The sequence below is a fragment of the Phodopus roborovskii genome, unplaced genomic scaffold (assembly GCF_943737965.1).
Source record: "Phodopus roborovskii unplaced genomic scaffold, PHOROB, whole genome shotgun sequence".
NCBI lineage: Eukaryota > Metazoa > Chordata > Mammalia > Rodentia > Cricetidae > Phodopus > Phodopus roborovskii.
Genome location: NW_026126602.1, coordinates 13169849 through 13196320, shown reverse-complemented (window position 1 = coordinate 13196320; position 26472 = coordinate 13169849). Strand labels below are relative to the sequence as shown.

General features: G+C 42.7%; 1 protein-coding gene across 1 annotated transcript in view; it reads right to left on the bottom strand.

Annotated features, from left to right (window-relative positions):
* Positions 1 to 23774, bottom strand: part of LOC127237430 (alpha-2,8-sialyltransferase 8F) — a 119113-nt gene extending 95339 nt beyond the window's left edge. Inside the window, exon 1 of the mRNA XM_051205710.1 lies at positions 23635 to 23774. Within this exon, the coding sequence (XP_051061667.1) occupies positions 23635 to 23774 (140 nt within the window). The remainder of the gene's footprint in view (positions 1 to 23634) is intronic.
* Positions 23775 to 26472: the final 2698 nt, after the last annotated feature.

Here is a 26472-nt window from a genome sequence, read left to right as displayed (position 1 = left end):
TCTGCTTCATCATAGTCAAGATCATCATTTTCTAGTTTCCAAAATCGTTATTACCCCTCTAGATACCAACACAACATTTGGCTTCTTTTAGTTAGGAGTTTTGTTGGGGTTTGGGGAGTTTTCTTTGTTTTTGACTAGGATGTCATGTATCCTGGGCTGGCATTAAAGTGCTTTGTAGCTGAGGATGTCCTTTTGATCCTCCTCATGAATGCAAAGGCATGCACCATCACACACCATTTATCAAGTGGTAGGGCTCAAACTCAGAGCTTCTTGCATGTCAAACTGAGTCACATGCCCAGCTCATCTAGTTTACTGTATTCTGTCCTCTGCCATTCCTTCTAGCTCCCCAGCAGTAAGTACCCAGAGTTAGTACTGTACCTCAAACCTGATTTCTCTCCATCAGAGGAACAGAAATGATGTACAGTGGGAGGGGGGAGGACCTGACTCATTCCTCACTGTCTTGGATTTCTACTCTTTCTCTTCTTCACCTTCACTTTTCTATTTGGAGAGAACTGAACTCAAAAAGATAGAGACAGAAGAGAAACGGCATAATCATAGTTTTCTTACCAACAGGGATCAACATCTGATATATCCCCAAGTGATGAACTATATCCTTTCTCTTGTTTTTGTTTAACACTTCGCTGTCAAAACCATCAGACCATGAGTTAAGAGAAGCAGCTCTGTGGTTAAGAGAACATGCTGCTGGTGCAGAGGATCCAGGCTCTATTACCAGCACCTAAGTAACTTCAGTTCCAGGGGATTCAATACCTTACTATGCCCTTTACATGCTCCTTCATGCTCATGGAGCACACAAACTCATAAAAGCACTCACATGCATCCATACAGACACATGCTGCCCCTCACACACTTGAAAAGAATCAGAACTTATTTTCTTATTTGACATTCCCATATAATCTTCTCACTTTTACAGTCCTGCAGTATATACAACCTTCTTATAAATTCTTTACCTTGCCACCTGGCTTTTCTGAAAAGGAGATCATACAGTCATTCTAAGTTAAAACACACATCCTTCTATTTGTATTTGCATTTGTGTTGTTGGAATTCATTTTAAAGAAGATTTTTGTTGTCTGTTTCACCTGGGAAGTTTTCAATATAGTGGCTTTCCAAACAATAATGAGGTACAAAGATGATAATTGATACAGTCAATTTCTTAAAATTTTAATCTCAAAGATCAAAGATTCTGAAACATATAAAAGAATAGCATGTTTTTCTACTCTCATGAACCCTTTGAGGGTATTTGTATTTCTTGTAACCATCTCTAGAAATTCTATGAGAATCTCTCATAAAGATGCCCCTGAGAACCTCCTGGAACCAAATGAGATACCACACAGGGATAACACAGAATGTTGTGTGTGCCATCTACATCTCTCCTTCATTTTCCCAGCTGCTGGGCATCTGTCTGACAGTGGCTTTATCCCCATGGGCCTCAGTAGAAAAAACTGTTTCCTCCAAAGTCTCACACCCTGGAAAGCAGTCACATGGTAGTGAGTGATCAATACTGGGCTCCAATCCTCAACTTGGCACAACACAAAAGTGCTTTTCCTGCTTCCAAGATCCTAGTGAAATAAATGGTGTTCCTTTTGCAGACTTGCTTGACTTCCCTTTCCTTTTTCCTGGCATTCTAAATTCTATAAATAAATAAATAAATAAACAATCAAACAAACAAAAATGGCTGTGTCTAAAAAAATTTAAACAACAACTGCAAAGTAATTCTTTAAACTTAAAAAATCTCAAAACATTTGGTGATGATGAGATAACATCAGAATGTGTGTCCGGTTCCTCCTCATTCCAACCCTACATATCAACACACACACACATACCCTGCTGCAAGGTTTAACATTTAGAAAAAGAATGCTTGTTGTAAGAATTCCAGAAATTAGTACAAAGAAGCCGAGATCAATACCAAGTTCTGGCCACAGTAGGAGGGGTAGAAGTACATGCCCTAGATGAGGACCATTCAGTGCCAGTCTTCCAGCCCCATGGACCCCTGTACTTCTCTCCTCTCTCTGCCTGAGTTACTAAGATGGTTTTGATGAAAGAGGTCCCCTCTGTCTTCTTGGGATGCTGGCCTTTGGATAAAGCTAATGCCTTCCCCATCAACTTTCGTTTCCGAAGTACTTACTGGCCTGCCTGTTACAATGATTTACAGTCCATCTTCTACCAGTATTTATCTCTGCTTCCTTCAGGATTACTAATGTTCCTAAAGACACTTTCTAATCCATTTCCTAAACCAAATTCCATCTCAGATTCTGTTTCTGAGGGAGCCCAGCTCACCACACACCCTGACACAGTACACTTTGTACTGAATGCTGTTTCTTCACTCAGGCTGCTAACCGACATACAAAAAAATTGTGCATATAAGTTGTCCATTTAGGCCATCCAGAATAAGCAAGATCTTAGAATAAGTCTTAAATGATCACCTTTAAGGACAAACGCTCTCCATAGACACTCAGCCCTCTAAGTACAATGGAAGCAAAACAGAAATAAAAAGGCTCTGTGACAATCTGTTTTATACAGTCCTTTCCAGATATGTTTTAGGATATAATATGAAATTTTGTCTTTCATTCCATGATCATTTCCATTTTAAATTTACTTACTTAATGTGGTAAACTAACAGTGATAGTGAATCCCTTCTTCTACTTTTAACCAAAATAACTACAACCTTTAAGCAATCAAAAACAGTATTGATTCATGAGTTAAAAGGAAAATCTTCAGGCTGGAGGGGTGGTTCAGTGGTTAAGAGCATTTACTGCTATTGCAGAGGACCTGGGTTTAATTCCCAGAACCAACCAGGGTTTGCCCAGAACCAATCTCAGGTAGCTCTTAAACACCTGTACATACAGACCCAAGGGATTCAATGCCCTTCTGCCTCTTGCTCACACACACACACACACACACACACACACACACACACACACACACACACACACACACACAGAGAGAGAGAGAGAGAGAGAGAGACAGAGAGAGAGAGAGAATTAAAATAAATATTTTAAAGTAAAATCTTGATATTTAAAAAACAACATAAGAATACCTTTAGGGGAAAGCTTACACTTGACAGAATTACTACTCCTAAACTTTTATGAGATATCATTTTTGTTTTGCTAATTAATTAATTTATGTTTTGTGTTAGCAATTGCCTAAAGCATCCCAATAAGTAATTAGGAATGGATTTGGGGGATAGGATTTAGCCCATCAGGTCCAATTATCTTTCCATACTCCTGCCTGTCTTCCCACAGTTGAAACCAAAGGTGGCTAGTAGCTAGCTACTTTAATCATAAACTTGACATTGTATCACTCCATGGCAAATGAAACCTTGAATAATTCTAGCCCTTTCTTACTATCTCTGCACTGAATACCAAAAATCCATTGACTGTGTCATGGTTCATGACACATTGATTAATCAGGTAATACACATTCTAAACACTTAGTGAAATGGACTGTAAAAAAACTATTTTACTGCTTCTTAGGGCCAACAATTTATCTTCCTCCACTTTAAAGATGAGGCTGTGTGTAAGCCTTTATAGTCAGTGGTACACAGACATTGTCCTAAATGCCTGGTTTCATTGATTTAATACCACTTAAAGTCAACTGAGTTTTGCTGAGATTTTTTTCAACAATTAAACAGGAAAAGCTGAACAATATTAAGCAACCTGAGAGATGGATGATAAAAAATACAGAAATGGTTTAACAATTTGAAGTTGACAGAATGATAGACAGTAGCAATTTCACTTTGAATATAGTCAAAGAGAAAATGATGAAAACCCGTTTCATTGTGGCAGAAAATAAATATGCAACTGAGCAATTTCTCACTGAATACTGGCGATATTCACTGGGCAGTACCAAAGTCAAGGACATATTCAGAGAGTCCTGGGCAGCAACAAGAAAAGAGTACATGTCTGATATATTATGTGGCCAAATTAGCAAGTAATTACACAGAAATATTGACATTGCACCAGAAACAGCAGCCACCCCACAAATTCCAACCACATGGAAGTGGAGAAGTTATGAAGTCCTTGTGAATCATTGCTCTTTCCTCTTTTCCTATTCAGAAAGCTTCCTCAGGGAAATTTCCAATCCCCCAGGACCATTCCCCCAGTACATGTTTTCAATGTGTCTTATATCTTTTCCATTCGTGTAATTTAACATTCTTGGGATTCACAAATTAATATTTCCCAGTCCTGACAAGACTGACAGACAGCCCCATGAGGCCAAGGACCCCACATCTGTTTGAGATCCTGCATGCCTACTGTACTGTAAGACATGCATATATATGCTCCACGTATACTTTTTAAATGAATAAGGAATTGTTCATTTAATTGAATGAAAAATTTACCAGACACATATTATTTCTGTTACCCAGAACTCCATGAATCTCCTCTTGGCTCTTTTGCTTCCCAGTGGATGTTGACAAAACAACAGTCTTCTTCATTTTTCACTCTTTTGAGTTGTTCCTTGCATTGTCTCTAGACACTGTTACTTTCTTTTCTGCTACCACGCTAATGGGAATAGAATAGCAGACAGCATTGCTAGAACAATGTGACATTTACAGAAAAGGGGCAGTTCCTCCCATCCCTGAGTATTATGCACACCAAAGTAGATCACATGTTCTGGAGTGTTCAGACATCTGCAATGGGCCCTGAAGTACGTAAGCAATAACCTTCAGGGGACCTCTCTCTTTCTGTCTCAGAAGTCATCATGAGAACAATACAATGTATATTCTCCTAATCTGTGTATAGGGAGGTAAAATGGTGCAGAAACCACAGCAATCATTACACAATCACTCAACGTCAGAAATACAATTGAGTTCTGTTAGGCTATGTATGATCAGGCTCATAGTTTCCACCTGTTTGCTTTGAATCAAGTCTTCTCAGCATTCCCACCCTCTGCTCTATGCTGACTTCTTAGCCGTAACAAAAGAAAGTGGCCTTTACAGTGTCATTCCCCGGGTCGGTCTTTGTTTTACTTGTTAAGCGTGTGTGTATGCACATGCAGGCAAGTGTGCCTGAGGAGGCCAAAGATAAACCTCAGTCATCCTCAGAAAGCCATCCACATCTTTTGTGACAAGGGCTCTTGTCTGAAAACCACCAATTAAACTGGCCTGGCTGGTCAGTGAGCCCAGGACTGTCTCCACATCCCCAGCCCTGAGGTCACAGGTGTACAGTACTACTCCAGCATTTCTGTGGATTCTGAGCATTGAATTTAGATACAAAAGCCTGTAAGGCAAGTGCTTCACTACTAACTTAGTCAGCATCACTCCCCTCACAGAGCCCTGTCTGGACAGGATTGTCATTGTAACAGATGCCATAGTTCAATCCCCAATGTATCCAATATGGCAGAAGGGTCAGCTCTGCTATCTATTAACATATTCATTGAAACACTTTTTCTCTTCTTGTCAGTCATAAAAGAAAAACCAGATTCCCATTAGAGGGGACACTTTGACAGGCTTAACATAAATTTTCCACTCAGTCCATTTATTCATACTCATTCCATTATCTCCCTTGTTAAATTTTTTTACTGGCAGCTTATATTGTGAGCCACTAATCATTCTCCTTTTTCCTCTTAGAGACAAATAATACGTAATATCCTCAGCACTGCTCTACCAGTGAGACTCACCTCACCTCACCCCACCTCACCCCACCCCACCTCACCCCACCCCACCTCACCTTACCCTACCCCACCCCACCTCACCCCACCCCACCTCACCCCACCCCACCTCACCCCACCCCACCTCACCCCACCCCACCTCACCCCACCCCACCTCACCTCACCCCACCTCACCTTACCCTACCCCACCCCACCCCACCCCACCTCACCCCACCCCACCTCACCTCACCCCACCTCACCTTACCCTACCCCACCCCACCTCACCCCACCTCACTTCACCTTACCCCACCCCACCCCACCTCACCCCACCCCACCTTACCCCACTGCACCTCACCCCACCCCACCCCACCTCACCCCACCTCAACACTACACCCTACCTCACCTCACCTCACCTCTACCTACCTCACCCCACCCCACCTCACCCCACCTCACCTCATCTCACCTCACCCCACCTCATTTCCACCTTACCTTGCCACCAATTGTTTGAAACTCAAATTTGTTTTATTTTATTTGTTTGTTTGTTTGTTTATGAGATGGAGTCTTTACCCTAGAGCCTAGGTCAGCCTTCATCTAGAATGTTCTTGTCTGATTACCAAGTGCAGGGATTACAGGCATGTGCCCCACACCCAGCTCCCCAGGAATGTTTCCTAAAATAAGATAGCTTTCACAAATTACAAGTGTGTGTGTGTGTGTGTGTGTGTGTGTGTGTGTGTGTGTGTGTGGTATATGTAGAATGTGCTTCCATGTATACCTAGTGTATTAGTCAGGGTTCTCTAGAGTAGCAGAACTTACAGAATGAATCTCTCTCTCTCGTATGTATGTATGTATGTATGTATATATGTATGTATGTATGCATGCATGTATATGGGGGATTTATTAGGATAACTTACAGGTTGCAGTCCAGCTAATCCAACAATGGTGGGCTGTGACTAGAAAGTTCAAGAATCCAGTAGTTCTTCAGAGTATATGGCTGGAGGCTCAGTTGATCTTCAATAGTGGCTGGAAGCCCTAAGAAGCAGGCTCTAATGACAGTGAAGGAATGGATTTGCTAACAAGATGAGGGCAAATAGGCAAACAACAAAGACTTCCTTTTTCCAGGTCCTTATAAAGACTTTCAGCAGAAGGCATGACCCAGATTAGAGGTGGGTCTTTCTGCCTCAAGACCCAGATTAAAGACAGATGTCTTTCTGTCTCAAGATCCGGATTAGAAGCAGAACTTCCTATGTCAGATTAAGTAAAATTCCCTCACTGGTGTACCCTCCACTTTTTGATTTTAGCTCATTCCAGGTGTAGTCAAGTTGACAACCAAGAGCAACCATAACACCTAGCGTCATCTTAATTTGAAAATAGACCATGTGTCAAAGACTAACAGGGAGGAGGCTACCCAGGGAGGATGGGAAGGAAGTGAGGAGATAACTGCAATATAAACCCTAACCCTGAAGCCCAGTAATATGCATCTCTTGATATTAGGGGCAAGCTAAAAGAGTTTGGTGGGCATGACTATAAGCTCCACAGACAAGGCTCGATATCTAATGTCTCTTACCCCACTCCGTTCCATTGATGAGGTTCCCCTATTCAATGTCCCCATCTGCAGAACAAGGCCTAGTTCCTGCAGAACCCCAGTAAGCAATCTTCAGTTTCCTGCAAGCTTAAGAAGTTACTCAGACTGAAAAACCACATCCTCCTGAAAGAGCTGGGGAAAAGTTCCACACTCTCACTCCTAATCATTACAATGCCTGCCTTCCATACCCTGTGCTCACTCTGATCTCCATATGACCCTGTGTGATATGTAATACCCTCCTCCTATCAGCTGTGAATATTTGACTAATAAATTAGCGTCAATGGTCTCTATTGAGAGTTGATTATTGAATAGGTTTCTCTGAAATCCTGAGGTGGGAATCCCTTACTCACCAATGGGATCAATAGGAAGCAATTAAAACAGGTGTGGAAGGGAAAGCACAGAGTAAGATGTGCACTGTGCCCAAAGTTACTGTTGTCGCTTGGTGAGCAAGTGGAGCAAAGCCCTCCAGAGAATTCCGGCAGTGGTCAAAACCTGCCTCAGAAATATAAAGAGGAAAAGAGCTGTAGTATTTTTTTTAACCCAGCTCTTGACAGTCAGGGATTAAGGACTGTTTCCAGGTCACTCTTTGTTCTACAAGTCAGCCCTCAGACAATGGAATGCTGAGGCTGGGTTGGGGGAGGGGGTAGCCTGAAGTACTAAAGATACACTAAGGCCTGATGGGATATAGACAGAACCCTGTCTGCTACCATGGCAGTTCAATAAATAAATAAATAAATAAATAAATAAATAAATAAATAAATTTCTTTTCCCCCACAAAGTTCACTAAACCTCATATAGAGATCTGATCTTGCTCCTTAGTTAGAATAAAGTCGTATATATGAAAAGGGCAGAAAAAGAAAGGAAAAAAGTTTCATGCCAGAAAACAGGCTCTTCTTAGTGTTCAGGGGATAGCTTGTACTTTCATCCTTTACTCCCAAGAGGACAGATGCAGGAGTGTGTTGAAAATGGCCTGGTATCTAAGTGTCCTAGAAGGTCAGTTGCTCAGGATGAGAAGATAGTCCTGAGTAACTCTTGGTCTCTTTCTTCTGAACTCAAACTGAAGGAAGGGGGGTAAAACCTTTCTTCTTATATGAAGAAAGGGAACGAGATCATTTTTCTGATCTTCACTGTTTCAAGATATTGTTTTCGATTCATTTTAAGCCCTGTTAACTTCAGTATTAGTCCTATCAGTTCTTCTCACTAGCTGAGTGGCTGAATTTCTTTCTGTGTCCTTTATTTCAATACCATAACAAAAATAATATAGCACATGTCCTATGGGTTGCCACAATAATAAAATTACATGCATTAAATGCCTATCAGGGTCTATCTCAGTGTAGCCTCCTCAGTCTTGACCCCCCTGTGGACTCTGTTCTTCCCCTTAGCCATCTTGATGATTATTTCTCCTTGTAGAATTATATGCATCATAAACTCTAACACTTTCATTTGGCCACTGATTTCACAAACATTGACTTTTATTTATCAGATGTCAGATGGTAAATGCAGGAACTATAAAATTATATAGGTTCATAAAACTATAAAAAATTCCCCCACTCAAGATGGAGGGAAATGAGGACGTGGTTTCTCGTACTGTGATGTACTCCTTATATTTCTCAGCATTATTACAAACTACTTGAAAGCTACAACTCAAAAAACAAAGGACTATTTTGGCTCATGTTTTCAGAGGGATTTCAATCCATCATGGTAGGAAAGTCATGGTAGAACTCATGGGGAACAGATTGTATGGGGAGGATCCCCACATCTTGATGGGGCAAGCAGCAGAATGTACAACCAGAATGACAAGTAGTAACCTCTTCAAAGTCCTGCCTCTAGCTGCCTTCTTCCACCAACCAGACCCCACCTCCCAAAGGTGTCAAGCCCCCACGCTGAAGGCCAAGCATTCAAATGTGAGCCTATGGGGAGACACTTCAGATTCTGGTCATGATGGCTGATACTGAGCTCTGCAGAGAAACACAAAGAGAGTTTGCAGGAAGAAAAACAGAGGATGTTCTAAGGGGAAAGGAAACTAACTGAGCTGGGCTTTCAGCACCAGTGGAAACAGAAGAAAGCGGCCCAAGCAATTTGAACAGCAAACACAGAGTGGGTATAGAGGCAAAGATCCAAATTCTATCTGCATCAATAGCAAAGAACTCAGAATGATACCAAAGAAGAACAGGCCAAATAAGAGAGGCTGCACAAGCTAACATTTTGGGAACCCCAGAAAACAACTAGTTTTGAAAGGAAGGATGCTAAATTCAAGTGAGTAAGTGATACAGGAGTCAATAAATGTCAACTGATTATGTTGCTAAAACCTCTGCAAAGATGGGCCATGCAGTAGATGAGAGCAGATGTTGGCTTGTGATAACTTTAGGAATGAACTTCGGTTGAACGTAAACATACTCTGTGGCTTTGTGGCTGGGCTGTACTACAGTCCCATTTCCTGCTGCATTGGTGTATTCATAATCCTCATAGAGGAGCCTCTAGAGATGGCAGAGGCCCACTGCTATTGCCTTCCATCTGGAGTTGCCACATGATCTCTGTACACCTATATAGCCTGGAGAGGATCTATTATCATTAAAGCTACACTGTCAGCTTTTCACCTGAAGAACACAATGCACCACCAACCATGTCAACAGCTCTCTCATGTGCATTCATTCCTGTGTTTTTGAATGTTTCTCTGTCCCTTGCATTTTATGATTCGGGGGCTTTATTTAGCATACTGTACTTAGTGCTATAGTAACCCTGCTCTTTCATTCATCTCTATTTTTAAAACAGGGTTGTACTATTAGGTTACCCTAATAACATAACTCAGTGTGATCAGGGACTCCCTCTTGTGGCAGAGCAGAGATCTAGAACCTCCAAACCATCCAGAGACCCCTTTCCTTTGTCTTCCTCTAGACCATAAGCCCTGAAAGCTATATCGTTTCTCTTTTGGGCTGTTCTGCAGCCAGACTGGGCAGTGAACAATGATGACTGTAAGGGCGTAGGCAGAAATCTTGGGGTTAGAATTTCTTTGCAGCAATGCCTCATTGTTGTTTACTTTCCTTGTTGCAGCAGGAAGATCCCTGGGTCTTACTGGTGGCTTCCTGGAAATCTACTTGCTCACAAACAGAACAGCCTTGATCGGTGCTTTATCTTATGATTCCTGAAGGTTTAGTTTAGTTCAGCTGGTGGTTTGACAGCACAGACCATCATGGCGGGCAGCAGGGCAGCTTGACTGAAGCAGCTGGCCTTATTATGACCATGATCAGCACACAGAGGTTACTTTCAGTTCACATTCTCATGTTTAATCAGTTCAGGACCTCAGCATGGCATGGTGTAGCCCACATTCAGGCTGGGTCTTCCCACTTGAGTTCAGCCTCTCTGGAATTGTTCTCATATGCAAGTCTGGAAGTGTATCTTCTGGATGATTCCAAGCCCCTCACCAGCAGACTAATGATCAAGATTAGCCAACACAACGTTGTTAGGAGAGAATTCTGTACCCTTTCCAGCCTTTCCTTTTCCCCCGATGTAATATAGACTGCACAAAAGGCAGACATTCCTGGATAATCAGAAGATGAGAAGCTCTGTTGGGCACAGTGCAGCAGAAACCGAGGCATGTGGGGTGTTAACATAGGAGCTGCTAAGCTAGTCCAGGCTAGAGAGAGCCACCTATTATGTCTCCTGTTCAAAAGGATCAAGACAATCAAAGATGGCTTTACTTCTTAAAACAACACAAGCAGGAACTTGGTTGGTTCTTGTTGCTATGTGGCCCTTGAGGCTGGGGAGACCCGGAGCTATCAACCTGTAGCCATCACTAACCAACTCCATGTTCATGCAGAGCAAAAAGCTTCTGCTGCTTCCAGCACCTGCCAAAGACATCATACCAGACCACCCTTCAGTCTGCTATGATAAGTTTCTGGACCAATTAAGATTCTTGCCATAAAGTCCCAAAAGAATCCAGGAACTTTCTAGGACAAGAAAGTACAAAATGGCATATTCACATCAATAAAGTAGATGAACATCCCCAGTGCATATAATGGCGGAGGGCTAGGGAAAGATCCAACATAGAGAGTGAAGAGCAGGTGGAGTGCTGACACTTTGGTGAGAACAGACAACACACAAGCTGAGTGGTGTGTGTGGGACTTAGTGGTGCAATTTGTTTAAAATCACAGGCATGGGGGACACAGTGCCATGCATACTGATGCAACTGTTAAGAGGACCCAAGACTCTTACTTTCCACAAACACTGTAAGTATTCCATGCATGTGGTGGTTGGGTTTTAAACCCTGTAAAAGGCCATAAAACTATGAGCTCTTATAGGACACCTGGGGTGAGCAGTGAAGGGATTGTTAAAGAAGTGGGCCCCTCTGGGTCTTGGCTGAAAAATGGCTAGGCAAATTGTTTGCAAATACTTTTCTGCAGAATGCTCCTGCTTTTGGTTTTTTCCCAGACACGGTGTCGGGGTTTAAACCCAGGAATAGTGTCCTACCACTGAGCAACATCCTTGGACTAGAACCTTTTATATCAACTAATAAGAGCTCATATAGTAGCGATCAATCTGCACCAAGTTGTATAATCTATGAATGAACCAGAATAGGAAGCCTGAAGGGTCATCTGGTCTCCTTCACCTACGACCCTCCTTTGAGAAAGCTGAAGCTCCTCACATCACATGGCTAAACAGCCTCAGGGCTATTCCAGCTATGACTGTTAACTATGACAGGATGACACAATTAGAGAAAAATCTGAATAGTGTTTATCATGATGGTGAGGTGCAGGTAGAAAACAGACAGATGAGAGTCAGGGCATGGATTCTAGATCACATTTGTTATCTTTGTATAGAAAGCATTTCTTTACAGAGTTATTTTGAAGGTATTTTAAGCATGGCACTTCAGCATGTGATCAGAATAACAATACATTGCTTTGAAAACAGTCATTTTAGTGAATAATAAATGTCTCATTTTAAGAGAGGGGAGGGGCATGATCACAGGATGCAGAAACTATAGCGAATAAAGGATGAAAAGCCCACTGTAAAGACAAGGAATGAATTTAGAAAGCCAGTGTTGGTCTTACTGATTTCTTAAAAATAACCATGGCAGGTGTCATGAGTTCAAGTCCTCTGTCTCACACCTGTCTCCTGTGTGACAACAGATACATCATTCAATTTCTTAATACCTTGCTTTTTCTCTTTAAAAAAGGGATTAATATCACAAACATTGACTGGTTTCTTCTGTGTCTCAGGTATTACTTGAGACATAGCTGCAAAAGAAACAAGCAAAAAGCCATGCAAAACATCCTGCCTAGTGGGTGGAGACCGATAACAACTGATATGAAGTATATCTCATGTCACAGGGTGAACAGTGAGATGCTGAAAATAAAGCAAGAGGAGGGTGAGCCATGGGGTGGAGAAGAAGTTGGGTGCTGAGTCTCCCAAGTCCAAAAACGTGAAGAAGGATGCAGACTAGATGAGTATCTGGGGGTGAAGGGCAGGAAACAGTAGTCTAGACAGAGACCACAGTCAGAGACAAGACACAGAATGTTCAAGAAATAGCCTCATGTTCTTTATGGCTGAACCTCACAAGCAGATAGGAGAGCTAAAGGAAAGAGGTCAGAAGGGCAGCTGGGCCAGATTTTGCAATGACTTGGGCTATGGAGTGGACTTGGCTCTTGCTATGAGTGCATCAGGGACTCACTACAAGAGAGTGACAGGCTGGAGTTTTTATTTTAAAAGATTTTGGGGTATGCTGAGAATAGACATTGGAAGGGCATGGGCTCTGAGGCAAGCACAAAAATCTGGAAGGCCAGTTGTTATGAGCCTCTTCCGGTCTGTCAGCCTGATATGATGTCATGCCTATGAATCTAAGTTGCAAGGCACCTCATGCATTTAAGATGCATTTCCATTGTCAGAGTATGACCTTTATGCTAAAAACATGCAAGCAGGACAAACAGAGTCAGTCAACAAATACAGCTACATAGTGTGAACTCAGAGATGACATTTCTGGGCCTGCTTTATGACCTAAAGCAATGAATGAGTGAGGATGTAGACATCACACCCCAATTCCTCTGGCTTTTTTTTTTTTAATCTCTGTCCCTTACCAACTTAATGATTTTATTGACTGTAATATTTTTGCTAATACATATTAATTATGCACAATGGGTTTCATTGTGACATTTCATGCATTGCATAATACATCTCAATCATATTTGCCCACCATTACCTGGCTTTTTTATGTAACTCAATCAAGGTGCTCGCGACCAAAATGTGAAAGTTGAAGACTAGTTAGGACTGTTTAGGATCCTCCAGGACCCAAGTCTACAAAGAATCTTCTGAGAATCCCCTACTTAGATACTTTGACACTGGTGCAGATCCATGAGCTCCACTCTGAGTCTGGCCTCTTGGTGCAGGTGACAGAAATCCACCTGCATCGGTACTTTTGCCAAGACCTTCTTGTTCTGATCTAAGTCACATCATAATTCCTGAGTCATGGCACAGGGTGAGAACCCTGGGAGAAGAGAATGCATAGTTTAGTCTGCTTCTGTGTTTCATTTTTATTTCAAAGTCCCAACATGGTCCTTTATAGTCACCATCCATTGCTTTAAATGTCGTGTATGAGAAGAAAATAGTTTAGCCAGAGCAGTGAGTACCATTTTAGACCTGTTTCATAACAATGGAAGATTAGTACTGATATCATGGAATCTAAGATTCAATTTAGCCTTAGGTGCTGAATTAACAGGGAAACATGGAGGAGGCTTTGGGGTAACCATGTTATTAAAAAAAAATACAACTATGTATAAATGGTAAATGGGAGACCCAAATCATCCTCCCACTGGACACCAAAATGCTACTAGGCTTAGACCTCAAGGAAGGAGTTGGGATGTCACCTGGGGAGAACAGAGGGAGAATATAAACTGATCCCATATAAATGACTCATTGAATGCTGTGAACTCAAAATTAATTATCTATTCCATTGTTGCCTGTAACGTAAAAGGGGCTTGGCTATACAGAAAAGGTAGAAACCACTTCCATGGCTATTTGTTGGGTAAATAAATTAACAAGCTCATGAACTAAGGAGAAATCTAAATGGCGGCAGAAACTCAATAGTAGCACAAGAATCCAGAAGACAGCTGTCAATGTCGTTAACGTCCAAGTGAATGTAATCTCCCATTTGAGTTCAAACTTAGCTTTCATGGAGAGGGAGGGTGGGATAAAGTTTTCAGATATACAAAGGTTTAACAAGTTTAATTCCCTTATAGCCTTTCTGAGAAATCTCTTAGTAGAGTTATCTATCAGAAAGAGGTGACATAAAAAATAAATAGTTAAGATCCAGGAAACTGAGGGAAGTCAAACGAAATCTTAGATAATTCTGAAGAGCACGTAGCCCACTACATGGAAACTGAAGTGGGCATAGGCTGTCCTGGTGGGGGCAGAGCAGCAGATGGCCCCTAGAAGGGATGCTTTCTAGAAAAAGAGAAATTAGATTGATAGGCTATTTGGGTGAATCACTGTTCTGGGTGGGATTTTATAGCTCTTTTGGAGAATCTAGAATAAAACTTATGTCAACTATTCATAAAACCAAGCAAACAGAAATTAAACTAGAGCAAAACAAAGGGAACAAAGATGAGATGTAATCAGAGCATAGTTCAGCTGTGAACAATATTTACACTTGAAGTAATGCAGCTGAATACAAAATTAATTGGAGATTGGCATGACAAAGTTGGAAAATGGGGAGAACAGCAATACATGGGTATGAGTGCATGTGTGTCTGACTGTCCTTTAATGATGACAATACAAAGAAAAACTGACCCTACCCCCACACCCACCAACTAGTAATACTCCAAGTCATAAATTTTTTCTAGGAAAAAAATTCATCATACTTTTTGGCTTTCTAACCATTTAGTGAATTACTTAGCAAAATATGAAGATAAAGTAAAATAGCTTAAACTATGTAATTTAAGTGCACAGGATTCAGACATTCTAAATACAAAGTGTAATTATGTTTAATTTAGTTCAGTTTATGATAACAGCTTATGTAGCCAAGGCTAGTATTAAATCTGCTATGTAGCTGGGACTAGTCTTGGACATCTGATCCTCTACGTCAGTCTCCCAAGTATTGATGATTAATAAGGATCTGGATAAACAATTAGGCCGAACAGATGTTTATTCAGGGAGAAATAACTCACAATATAGATAGGTGAACACCAGCAGGTTCCTGCTCCCAAGAATGCCTCTGGAAGTCCTCCTGTCCCCTGTGGCTTACAAGAGAGCATTCCCCTGCCCCTCCTCAGACCTAGTTCCAGAGGTCACTTCCGCCCCTGGCTCCACCCCCACTGGGCGTGGTCAGTGCCACAGAAGGAGACAGAGTGAATATTCCACTACACCCAAGTCCTAGAATTATGTTTGTAACACCACACTCAGCATTATGAAGGGTAATTTTTAAAAATATTGCTATGTGTATGTGTGTGTGTGTGTGTGTGTGTGTGTGTGTGTGTGTGTGTGTATGTGTATGTGTGTGTGCATTTCTGTTTTTGTCTGTGCAGACATGTACATGTCATGGCTTACATGTAGAGGTCAGAGGACAAGTCAAGAGAATAGATTCTTTTCCTTCCACCATGTCTGCTGGTTCAAGACTTGAACTGAGATTGTTAGTTTGGGCGGCAAGTGCCCTTACCTGATCCACCTGGCCAGCCCATAGAGGGTAATTCTTACACAGGACACCACAGGCAGAGGCTGAGGAAAAATTTGCTTTGTGGTACTAACAGGTACTTTAGTTGATGGAAACTCTCCTCTATTCTGGGCTCTGAGGATTATCCATTATCTCCTCTACCCCTGCCTACCACAAGAGATAGAAAAGCAATGACCATGAAAGTTTAGGTCTGTTTACTGAGGCCACATGGTTAAGAAAGAACCATGGCATGAATGCCTATGTTCCTCACACTGAACTCGTAGTTAAAAGTTGCTCACCCACACCACAGAAGACGGTCAGCTGAATCCTCATGATAGGATTAATGCCTGCCCTGCTTTGAATCTGAAATGCTACCCACAGCCTCATGTTCTACATGTCTGTTTCCAAGCCAGCTGTGTTACCTCAGAAAGGTGTGGTAACTCTCAGGGAAGGGGGTGTGCCAGCAGTCACTAGGAATGGAACCTCAAAGTTTTGATACTATCTTCGTTCCAGTCTCAATTGGTTTCCTAGTTCACTGTGATGTTAGCAGTTTCTGCCACAAGCTTCTCTGCCAACATCATGACCCACCACAATAGACCGAGACCCTCTGAAATCCTATGCCAAAATCAGTCTTTCTGCCATAAGTTGTTTAGATAGGGTATTTAGCCACAGAAAAGCAAAAGTCAGGGATGCAGAGCCTTTACAAGAAATACCAGAAGCAGCTTGTTGTGTCACTATACGATGAAGCCAGATGATATTCTCCCATGAGGAAAGATTCTCACCAGACCTTGATCTTGAACTCCACAGCTTCTAGAACAATGGGAAATATCCTACCATTTATAATTATCTAGAGGTCTCTGTTATAGCAACCCAATAGACTAAGATATCAATGAAATTGCCTGAGGCCAGTGTTAGGGGCTTGTCCTGTGTCCCTCAAAATCACAAGCTAAAGGCCCAGTAACCCCATCCCAATGTAACAGGGTCTTTTGGAACAGATTGTGGTTAGATTAAATCAGGAAGATGGGGTTCTGAGTAGATGAGACTAGTCTAGTGTTCAAATGAGAAAAGACATCCCCCTCTCTCTTCTCCTTCTCCTCCCTCCTTCCTTCCTTTTCTCCTTCCATCTCCCTTCTGTCTGACTCCTCTCCATCTCTATCCCTCTTCACCACATGAGCACAGATGAAAAAAGCAGCCACTTGGAAGCTATGGGGAAGCATTCACACTGACACCTTAATCTTAGGCTCGAGCCTCCAAAACTACACTAAGATGTATTTCTATTGTGAAAGTCACTGTAGTTGTAGTGTTTTGTTTTGATGACCTGAGTAGGCTATGGAGGCCAAAAGCAAAAGAGAGAACCCAGGCTTATGTTACTCCATCCTGTCTTCCTGAGCATACTTATTTCTGCCTTGCAGAAAAACAAAACAAAACAAAACAAAACTCCTCCCTCCTCTCTCCCACACATATACACATGGTATACAGAGGCTTCTACATACTCTATCCAGAGATCTAAGCCTTCAGCTATGGTCACACTAGAAACACAGCATTCATGCCCACAGGCATTTGGCTTACCTCTTCCCACATGACTCGCCCTGTGAGTAATCTGAATTCTCAGGCCATGCTTAGCTCTGATGACTTACTTAGGTCAAGGGTCTCTTTCTCTGAAAATCTTGCCTGAAGCAACCAGTCCAGCACAGTACCAGAAGTCTAAGTCTTTTGTCTATGATGCTTCAGATACTGAATCAACTCCAACACCCCTCAAAATGGTCATCTAAAATGCAATTTAGCAAGCATGGTGATACACGTCTGTAAATCTCAGCACTCAGAAGGCTGACCCTTAAGGGTCACCACAAGTTCAAGGCTTGTCTGAGTTACATAGTGAGTTCAAATATAAATATAATCGTAAGAACCTGTCTCAAGAAAAATAGAATTTTTTGCCTGAAAATTTTCTCCTACCACCATATAAATGAGACCTCAATTCTGCAGCACAGGCAAGCCCAGTGTACTGTCTTCAAAGTAGGCAACTTTTCAAAAGTTTGCCCATCCTGTTTTATGATTGATTGGGCTAAGCCATGCCTGCTAAAAGTAAATGTGCTCATGCCCTCTCCTCATTATGTCAACATAAAACCAGAGTCAGAGCAGAAGCCTTAAGGATAAAACTGAGTTAAAATAAGATCATTAGGACAGCCCTAGACTAACATGACTGGCATCACCATAAGGAAATGGCACAGCTGCAGAGGGAACACGATGTGAAGACACCAGGGGAAGACAGCCATTCAAGAGCCAAGGAGAAAGGCTGGAACAGATCTTAAAAGAACAAGAAGTTTCCACTTCAATCACCCAGTTTGTGGTGCTTTGTTACAGCCGCTGAAGGAAACCAGTTGTGCATCTACAGTTGTGAGTCCCCAAACTTGACTGTGCCCATTTTGCACACTAATTGTCCCATTGCCAACACATGGACAGTGAAACCCTCTCATGGGCCTCTTCAAAGCCACACCCCATCCTCAGATCACGGGTGATAACTCAGCCACATGCCCTCATTTCTAGCTATGACAGTCTTCTGAGCCTTTTCTCAATCTTTGCTTCCTTCCCCTTCTGGTCTAATTTTTCTGACTTAGGGATGTTCACATGCTAGCCCAACTGATCCCAAACAGATGCCAAGCCAAGGTGTCAGACCAGTCACTCACAGTGCTGGCATCTGCTCAATGAAGCACCCACTTCACAGGACAGGGGTCTAGTACAGCACCTGGATTCAGGCCTATGGCTCTCCCAAGAGGAAATATCTGGGATGACTATCCCAGGGGGCAGTAGTCCTGCTTCACACAAGAAAAATCACCTCTCCTCCACAAATTAAACTCCATCTCAGTGCTTGTTTCAAAAGCCCTTCAGTGGGTTTCCATAGCCCGTGAAAGAATGCCTGCATTATTTCTCAAGTATCACCAGTTTGCATGTTTAATGACTGTGTTTTTCCATCTCAAGTCCATCCATCCACCATGGCTATCATAGACTCAAAAAGTGCTAATCAACAGATACATGATAGAGGAAATAAGGAGAGGAAAGGTTTGTTTGGCTCATGACTTCAGGAAGGAAGGTATGACAGAGTGGGTCAGTTGATGGTAGTAGGAACCGGTGGAGGAGGCTGTTCACATCTCAGCTGACCAGGAAACAGAAGAGCAAGGTAGGAACCAAGGGTACAGCTTTAACCTTCAAAGGTCTACCTCTAGTGATCTACTTCCATCATTCAGGTGCCACCTCTTAAAGGCTCCCTGAATAACACCACCCACTGGGGAACCAGAATGCAAAATAGGAACCTATGGGGAACACTTTAGATTCAAAGCCACACCAAAGGGCTTTCTTTATCTTAGTTAGGGTTTCTATTGCTGTGAAGAGACACCATGACCATAGCAACTCTTATAAGGAAAACATTTAATTGGGGTGGCTCACTTACAGAGGTTCAGTCCATTATTATCATGGCAGAAAGCATGGCTGCATGCAGGCAGACATGGTGCTGGAGGGCAACAGGAAGTCAACTGAAATAGTTGTCAGTATCCTGAGCATAGGAAAACTGAAAGCCCACCCCATAGTGACTCTCTTCTTCCAACAAAACCACCCCCTAATAGAGCCACTCCCTATGAGATTATGGAGGCCAAGTATATTCAAACAATCACAGTGCTCATTCTCAAGCACATCTTGTCCTTTCTGCCCAGCTTTTGAGTGTCTGGTCTCCTCTGGTCTGTGTATGGAACTTTATAGTTCTGAGACTTGATCAGCTCCCCTGGCTTGCTTTCCTTGGGTTTCCCACTTTCTGTGCTTGGACACATTCCCGGGACAGTACTTGCTCTGGGTGGTCATTGCATGTGCTGCATTTTGTTCCCCACACAAAGGTGGGGGCCCTTCCTGAATAGGGAGGGGCCATTCTTCAGGAGTGGATCACAGGCCCTGCTACTCTAGCTGACTGTGTCATAGTCTCATAAGATCCCTATAAATTAAGTAATTGATAATTGTGTCACAGATGCTGCAGAGTGAACCTGGCAATCCCCTCCCTGAGGTGAGATGGATGTTTTCCCCCAAATTGAATTCAGTCCCACCTGCATAGCCACTCTCCTGAAGTCCAGGCTCTAAGATAACAGCCCAGGTCTCCTACAGCATAAATGTCTGCTGAAGGGATGAATGAAGTCATTAATAACCTTTGACTGTGTGCTGTAGTCAGTACTCTGCTGGGAGGAACATTTCCAGAAGAAAAAGGGAAATCACCCCTTTGAGTCAGGATGGAATTGTTTGGTCACAAATCATTCTTTCCTTAGGGGACCGGCTTTTAATGAAAATCACAGTGAATGGGGTGGACATGCTTATTCTTGGGCCTGGCTAAAAGGACAGTGCACCGACATACAAAGCTGGTACTCCATGAAACAATGGAATCTCAGAGTAACATAACCAGTAGGTTTAACTCTCCTTTGGGAGCAGAAGAGGGCTACCTGAACTGGGCATCAGAAACACAGCCCTGACTAAGGGTTTGCAAAGCTTTCCTGAAATATCCAGAAGTCAGGTAAAGTAGCTCTAACTCCTCAGGTTCATCAAGGACTGCATGCTGAACCCCCAAGTTTATTCTGGTGAAGGTTGTCCCAGGTTGCATGCAAGAGATGTAGACAGCCCTCTGAAATGCCCCTCTCCCTGTGGGCTGTTCTGTATTCTCTGTTGCTGTTCCACATCTGACTCATTAAGTCTGACTTCACGGGCAGAAGGATTCAAAGATTCCCTAGGCTGATCAGCCAGCTCCAGGATGATATATGGCACCCAGACCAACTATCCTCACTCCATTCCTCCCCCAAATCCTCTGTTCCTGCAAGCTTAAGTCATTTGTGATCACCAAACACCTCCCACCTCAAGACCCCATAGATGCCTTGGGAAATCACTCTGTGTGTTCTGTGGGACATCCAGCTTAGGCCTGTTTCTCCAACATGAGATTTAAGAACTGGAGCATAGGCTCTGACATTAGCACCCTGCTCAGCTGTGTGGCCAGGGCCAGGTTACTAGAACATGTTTGTGTCCTGATTTTTCTTGCTATGAAATGGAAGTTTCACTAGTCCCACATAATCTCATTGCTGGGAAGATTGAATGACGTCATGATGTGTATGAAGCCCCAGAAGCCTGGTACATAGTAAAAAGAGATCAGTCAATACTAACCTTGCCTAATTCCACTGAGCTTGATACAATGCCTCATGCATCACAGGATCTCACCTCTGAATGACCACTCCCCACCTTATGAACTGATTTAATCCTGATACAAATGGCCTAGAAACTAGGGAGGAAATGTAAGAAACTGGAGTGGTAGGTGTTCTGGCTAGATTTATGTAAACTTGAAACAAACTGAGAGGAGGGGGCCTCCATCGAGAAATATTTCCATAAGATAGGGCTATAGAGGAGTCTCTAGGCCATTTTCTTAATTAGTAGTTAAGGGTGGAGAACACAGCCCATGTGGTCCTAGGTGCTATAAGAAAGCAGGCTGGACAGCAAGGCACTAAGCAGCACCCCTCCATGGCCTCTACATCAGTTCCTGCCTCCAGATCCCTGCCATGTTTGAGTTCTGTCCTGGCTTCCTTCAGTGATGGACTACAGTGTGGAAGTATAAGTCCAATAAACCCTTTCCTCTACAACTTGCTTTTTAGTCATGGTGTTTCATCACAGCAACAGAAACCCCATCTAAGACAAGGAAGATATATCACCCCTGTCTCACTTCAGGATGTCTCTGTATATTACTTGTGGACTCTCTGATTTAATTTAGACCTCTTTTTTTTTTTAAAAAAAAAAAAAAAAAACTTAAATCTTCTTTATAGCCCAGCAACATAACATTTACTTCCATATCAGCTGCTATTTTAAACCCAGCCACATAGGCACATAAAATAATATGACGCTTGTATGCTCACAGGTATCCTAATGTAGATGTGATTATACTTTTCTATAAAATTTTCTGCATATAATAAGTATAATTGCATGATTGGTAATATTCAGTGATTTTACAGAGGATGTATCAGCAGTACCTGGTTTTATAATAGTCCCCTCTTCCTAAATAGGTCCCTTAAACTCATGCACTCAACACCAGCTCTGCCCTTGAGCCTCAAGCAAGGGCTGATCTGCTTTTTATTTTGGATGATATTTTATGTGTGTGTCCTTTCTCTTAGCATGAGGTATCTATTTGTACCATGGCAGCATGTGTCAGTCTTCCAATCTATTTCATTGCTAATATGCCATGAATAGATATACCACATTTTATATTCACCAATGTGCATTGCTTCCATTCTTTAATTGTTATAAAAAATATTTCAGTGTGTGCTCACAGTAAGTCTTTCATGAATTGGCATGTGATTTAACCTACCTTCAATGGACACATGAGAGTGAATCATGACAAGTTTAAAGATACTTCCAACCTTAGCCAAATTAGCTGCACTTGGACCTGCCCTGATGTCAATTTCAGAAGAGCAACCTCTAAACCTCATGTACAGCCCATGTCTATCATGCTCGTAAGCTCTTAACAAGACATGTTCCTCTCCCACCCCTCAGTGTGTCAATGCAGTTGGACTGACATGGGAAACAGGAATGGTCCATGTGTTGGTTTGTTCTCCCAAGAGGAATAGTTCATTGTCATTCAAAGGGTGCCACAATACCATGGCAGCTTTCCTTCAAAGTGTAAAAACACAGATGTAGACATCTTCAGCCATGTAACATGAACTTAAACCTTCCCAGACCTGAGTCCTGCCACTGCTAGCACTCTTAAATGGGATTCTAGCTTTAGCTCCACTCCATAGCAGGCATTCTGATAGGGGATTACTATAGGATTTGCAGATGATGGCCATGGTTTTCAAATAATAAGACATAAGAAAATATTCCACATAAGAATATTGATTTTTTTAGTCACTTCTGTAATAATTTCTCAAATATAAAACCTTGCCTCAAGGTCTCAGAGCTCCCCATAGACACCTAAAGACGAAATAGAGCTACTGGACCCTGACTAATTTCACTGTGTGTCCAGAAGCTGGACCTCATCATCCTGCCTCCACCTCCAGACCTGCCTTTCCAGCCTGAACAATAAACCTCTCTATGGTCGCAGCAAACCACTTCCTTCCAGGTTCAGGTTCAGAATCTCATTTAGAGATTGCCCGAGTCATAGCATCATGCTAAATACCATTCTAGAAAATGGTATCTCACTGTAGCTTTGATTTGCATTTCCCTTTGACTAGAGATGTTAAACATTTTTATATGAGCATATTAGACATGTGTGTGTGTGTGTGTGTGTGTGTGTGTGTGTGTGTGTGTGCGTGTGTGTGTGTGTGTTCCTTGGTAAAATATTATTCAAACCTGTCCCTCTTCTTTTCACTGCTGGGGTGTTGTAGAGATCCTGCAGCTTTGAGTCTGCAAGACTGGCCCCTTCTCATGCTCCAACATATCACAGATGGGGTGGATGTTGGGGCGGGTGTCATTCTGGGCCTGAGGGGTTGCAGGGCTGGTCAGTCCACCAGCTCTTCCTTGTTCTCTCCAGAACTGCCCCCTCCCAGTTCACTCTAAACAGTAATCAGCAAGGGGCGTGGTCTGTTCTCCTCCTCCCACGTGCTTGGGGCTTGCTCACCTACACCTACACCACCAGAAAGGGCTCTACTGTGCTGGCCCTGGCGAGGTGCAGGGATGAGTCTCCTCAGTGCTGCAGCTGGTGAGGGGACGGACAGCTTTCCTGCTCTCATGATCATGACACAGGTGATGAGGGGTGGGGGTGGGGGTAAGAGAGGGCTATGGGGGAGGGCATCTTTCCCTCTCCAACACCACCTCAAGGCAGATGAGGGACAGGTCCACACCTCCCACCTTCTTCAGGTGGCGCCGGGCGGTGAGGTAAGGCATCTTCCGCTCACCTGTGCAGCAGCATGGCAGACAAGGGGGCAGGACCAGCTCTTCCACTATCATGCCCTCAGTGCCAGCCTGCCAGAGCCCCGTGAATAGGGTCAGCTCTATTGCTGCCCAGGTGAGATGTTCTCCAGAGTGTTGGAGCCAGTGAGGGGTGCAGGCAATTGTGCAGCCCTATCCTCTCAGCCTTCAGTGGTAACAGGAGTCACAGACATCAACACAGACCATGGCTGCAGCAGAGCCATGGACCCAGGTATGGACCTTGGCAGCATCCCAGACCCAGGACATCACCATGGCAAGTAAGCCATCCACCTGAGCCCACCCCTGCTGCCTTCATCTCTTCAGATCTGCCTCTCTCCACAGACATGAAGCATTCTCTCTCTCTCTCTCTGTCTCTCTCTCTCTCCCCCTATATTTCACCATATATTTGGTCACTGTAATAGTGTCTGACTGCCAGTGTTTTCTCTTCACCTCACTGGAAGGTCTCCCCAGGCAGGCATGTAGGTCTCTCCTCTCACTCAGTTTTAATTGAGGTATCTATATTCTTTAAAAATGACCAACTCCATGCTATTCTGGTACAAAGGCAGGAAACTGACAGACATTTATATCTTTACGCGAAGTGATCCAAATGTGCCACAATTTTCTCTTAATAAGACTACCCTCTCTCCACCATCTGGAGATCTCACTTCCAAATGTGTTAATTCATTTAATTAATTTTACTTGAAAGACTCTGTCATACCCAATAAAACACATTTATAAAAAAAATAAATCTTATCTGAAAGTTCCACATTTGAGATGATCTCTAAACAGCAGCTGTATTTTGATTATAATTATTTTCACAGTAAAGAGCACATGACATTTTTAATGTGATGCAATGTCTTATTGTCACCAGTAAGAACTTATGAAAAATGGATGTTCATACCAGGTTTGGGTCATCAACAGTACTTATTTGGGGGCAGGAGAGATGGCTCAGTGGTTAAGAGCTCTAACTACTCTTACAGAGGACCCAGGTTCAATTCCCAGAACCCACATGGCAACTTTCAACTGTCTGTAACTCCATTTCTAGGGGATCTAATACCCTCACATAGACATTCATGCAGGTAAAACTCCAATGTACACAAAATAAAAATTAGCAAAATATTTAAGAAATGGAGAAAGTCTCATATAATATTCAAAATGTTATAAAACCAAGATATTTTTCAGGGTTCAGCTTTTTCTAAGAAAATAGTCTATGGTTAAAATGCATTACATGCTAGCAAGAACCTGGAAGCAACCTAGATGCCCCTCAATTGAAGAATGGATAATGAAGATGTGGCACATCTACACAATGGAATACTACTCTGCAGAAAAAAATAATGGTATCTTGAAATTCGCAGGCAAGTGGATGGCACTTGAAGAAACCATCCTGAATGAGGTAACCCAGTCACAAAAAGAGGAACATAGTATGTACTCACTCATATATGGATTTTAGACCTAGAGCAAAGGATCACCAGCCTATAATTCACATTGCCAGAGGAACTAGGTAGGATACAAGGTGTATTCTAAGAGATTCATATAAAGTCCTTCACAGAACCGGGAAGGGACATGTCCCTCAGAGCACAGGGGAAGTGGAGAGGGCAGTAAATGGAGAGAGAAGTAGAAGAAAGAGAGGGGGAGGAGAGGAAAACACGTGCAACTAGGAAGATTGAGTCAGGGTAGGAATAGAATACGAGAGAGAGAGAGAGAGAGAGAGAGAGTAAGAGAGAGAGGAGGGGAGAGGAGGGAGAGAGAGAGAACATAAAAGAGGGAGCCAATATTGGTTTGAAGAGAAAATTGAACCCAAAGAAAGGTCTAGAGAACTACAAGACTGCCGCCAACTAACAATTTGAGCATCCATGAAAAGGCTACTGTAAATGCCCTTCCCAGATAGTGAGATCAACAACTAACTTCTCCATGGAGCCCTCATCTAATACCTGTTGGAAACAGAAGCAAACACCCATACCTAAACACTGAGTCTAACTAGAACCCAGATGCAGATGGAGAGGACAAGACTGTTGCAGAAACACATAGAGACAGCTGACCTGAACAAGGAGGAGCTAACGGGCACATAGACTGATAGCTGGGAATCCAGCATGGGACTGACTCAGGCTCCCCTGAATATGGGTCTCAGCCAGAAGGACTGAGCAGTCTAAGGGATCTCAGACAGTGGAACCAGGATGTATCCCTGGTGCACAAAAGGACCTTGCAAACACATCCCCCGTGGAGGGATAACTGCCTTGACCTAGAGCCAGGAGAGAAAGCTAGTCCCTGCTTCAAATGACCTGTCAGATCTACATGACCCCACCGTGATGGCAATGCCCTACATATGGAATTGGTGTGGGGGTATGGGAGGGGAGGGTGGTCAGGGTGTATGTTAGCGGGCAGAGAGGGTAAAAGGGAGGGAGGGAGGAAGAGAGGAAGTGAGGGAGGGAGGGAGGAGGAACTGGGATCAACATGTAAAATAATAAATTAAATTAAAAAAATAAAATGCATTACATGCAGTAATGATATACTATAAAATCAAAAGCTTTATGTGGATACCTACCTCATAGTTTAAAATGTCTTTTTTTTCTGAAATAGTATTCTACCAGCAGCACAGCATAAACCTGAGTAACATGAATGTTCTGCTCTCTGAAGATGTAGCTTTCATCATTATTTATCTAAAGTTACATTTCAACCAAAGGTTTCCAGTGAGGAGTGGCTCCTCAGAATGTTCAAAACTCAACAGAAGCTAGTAAGG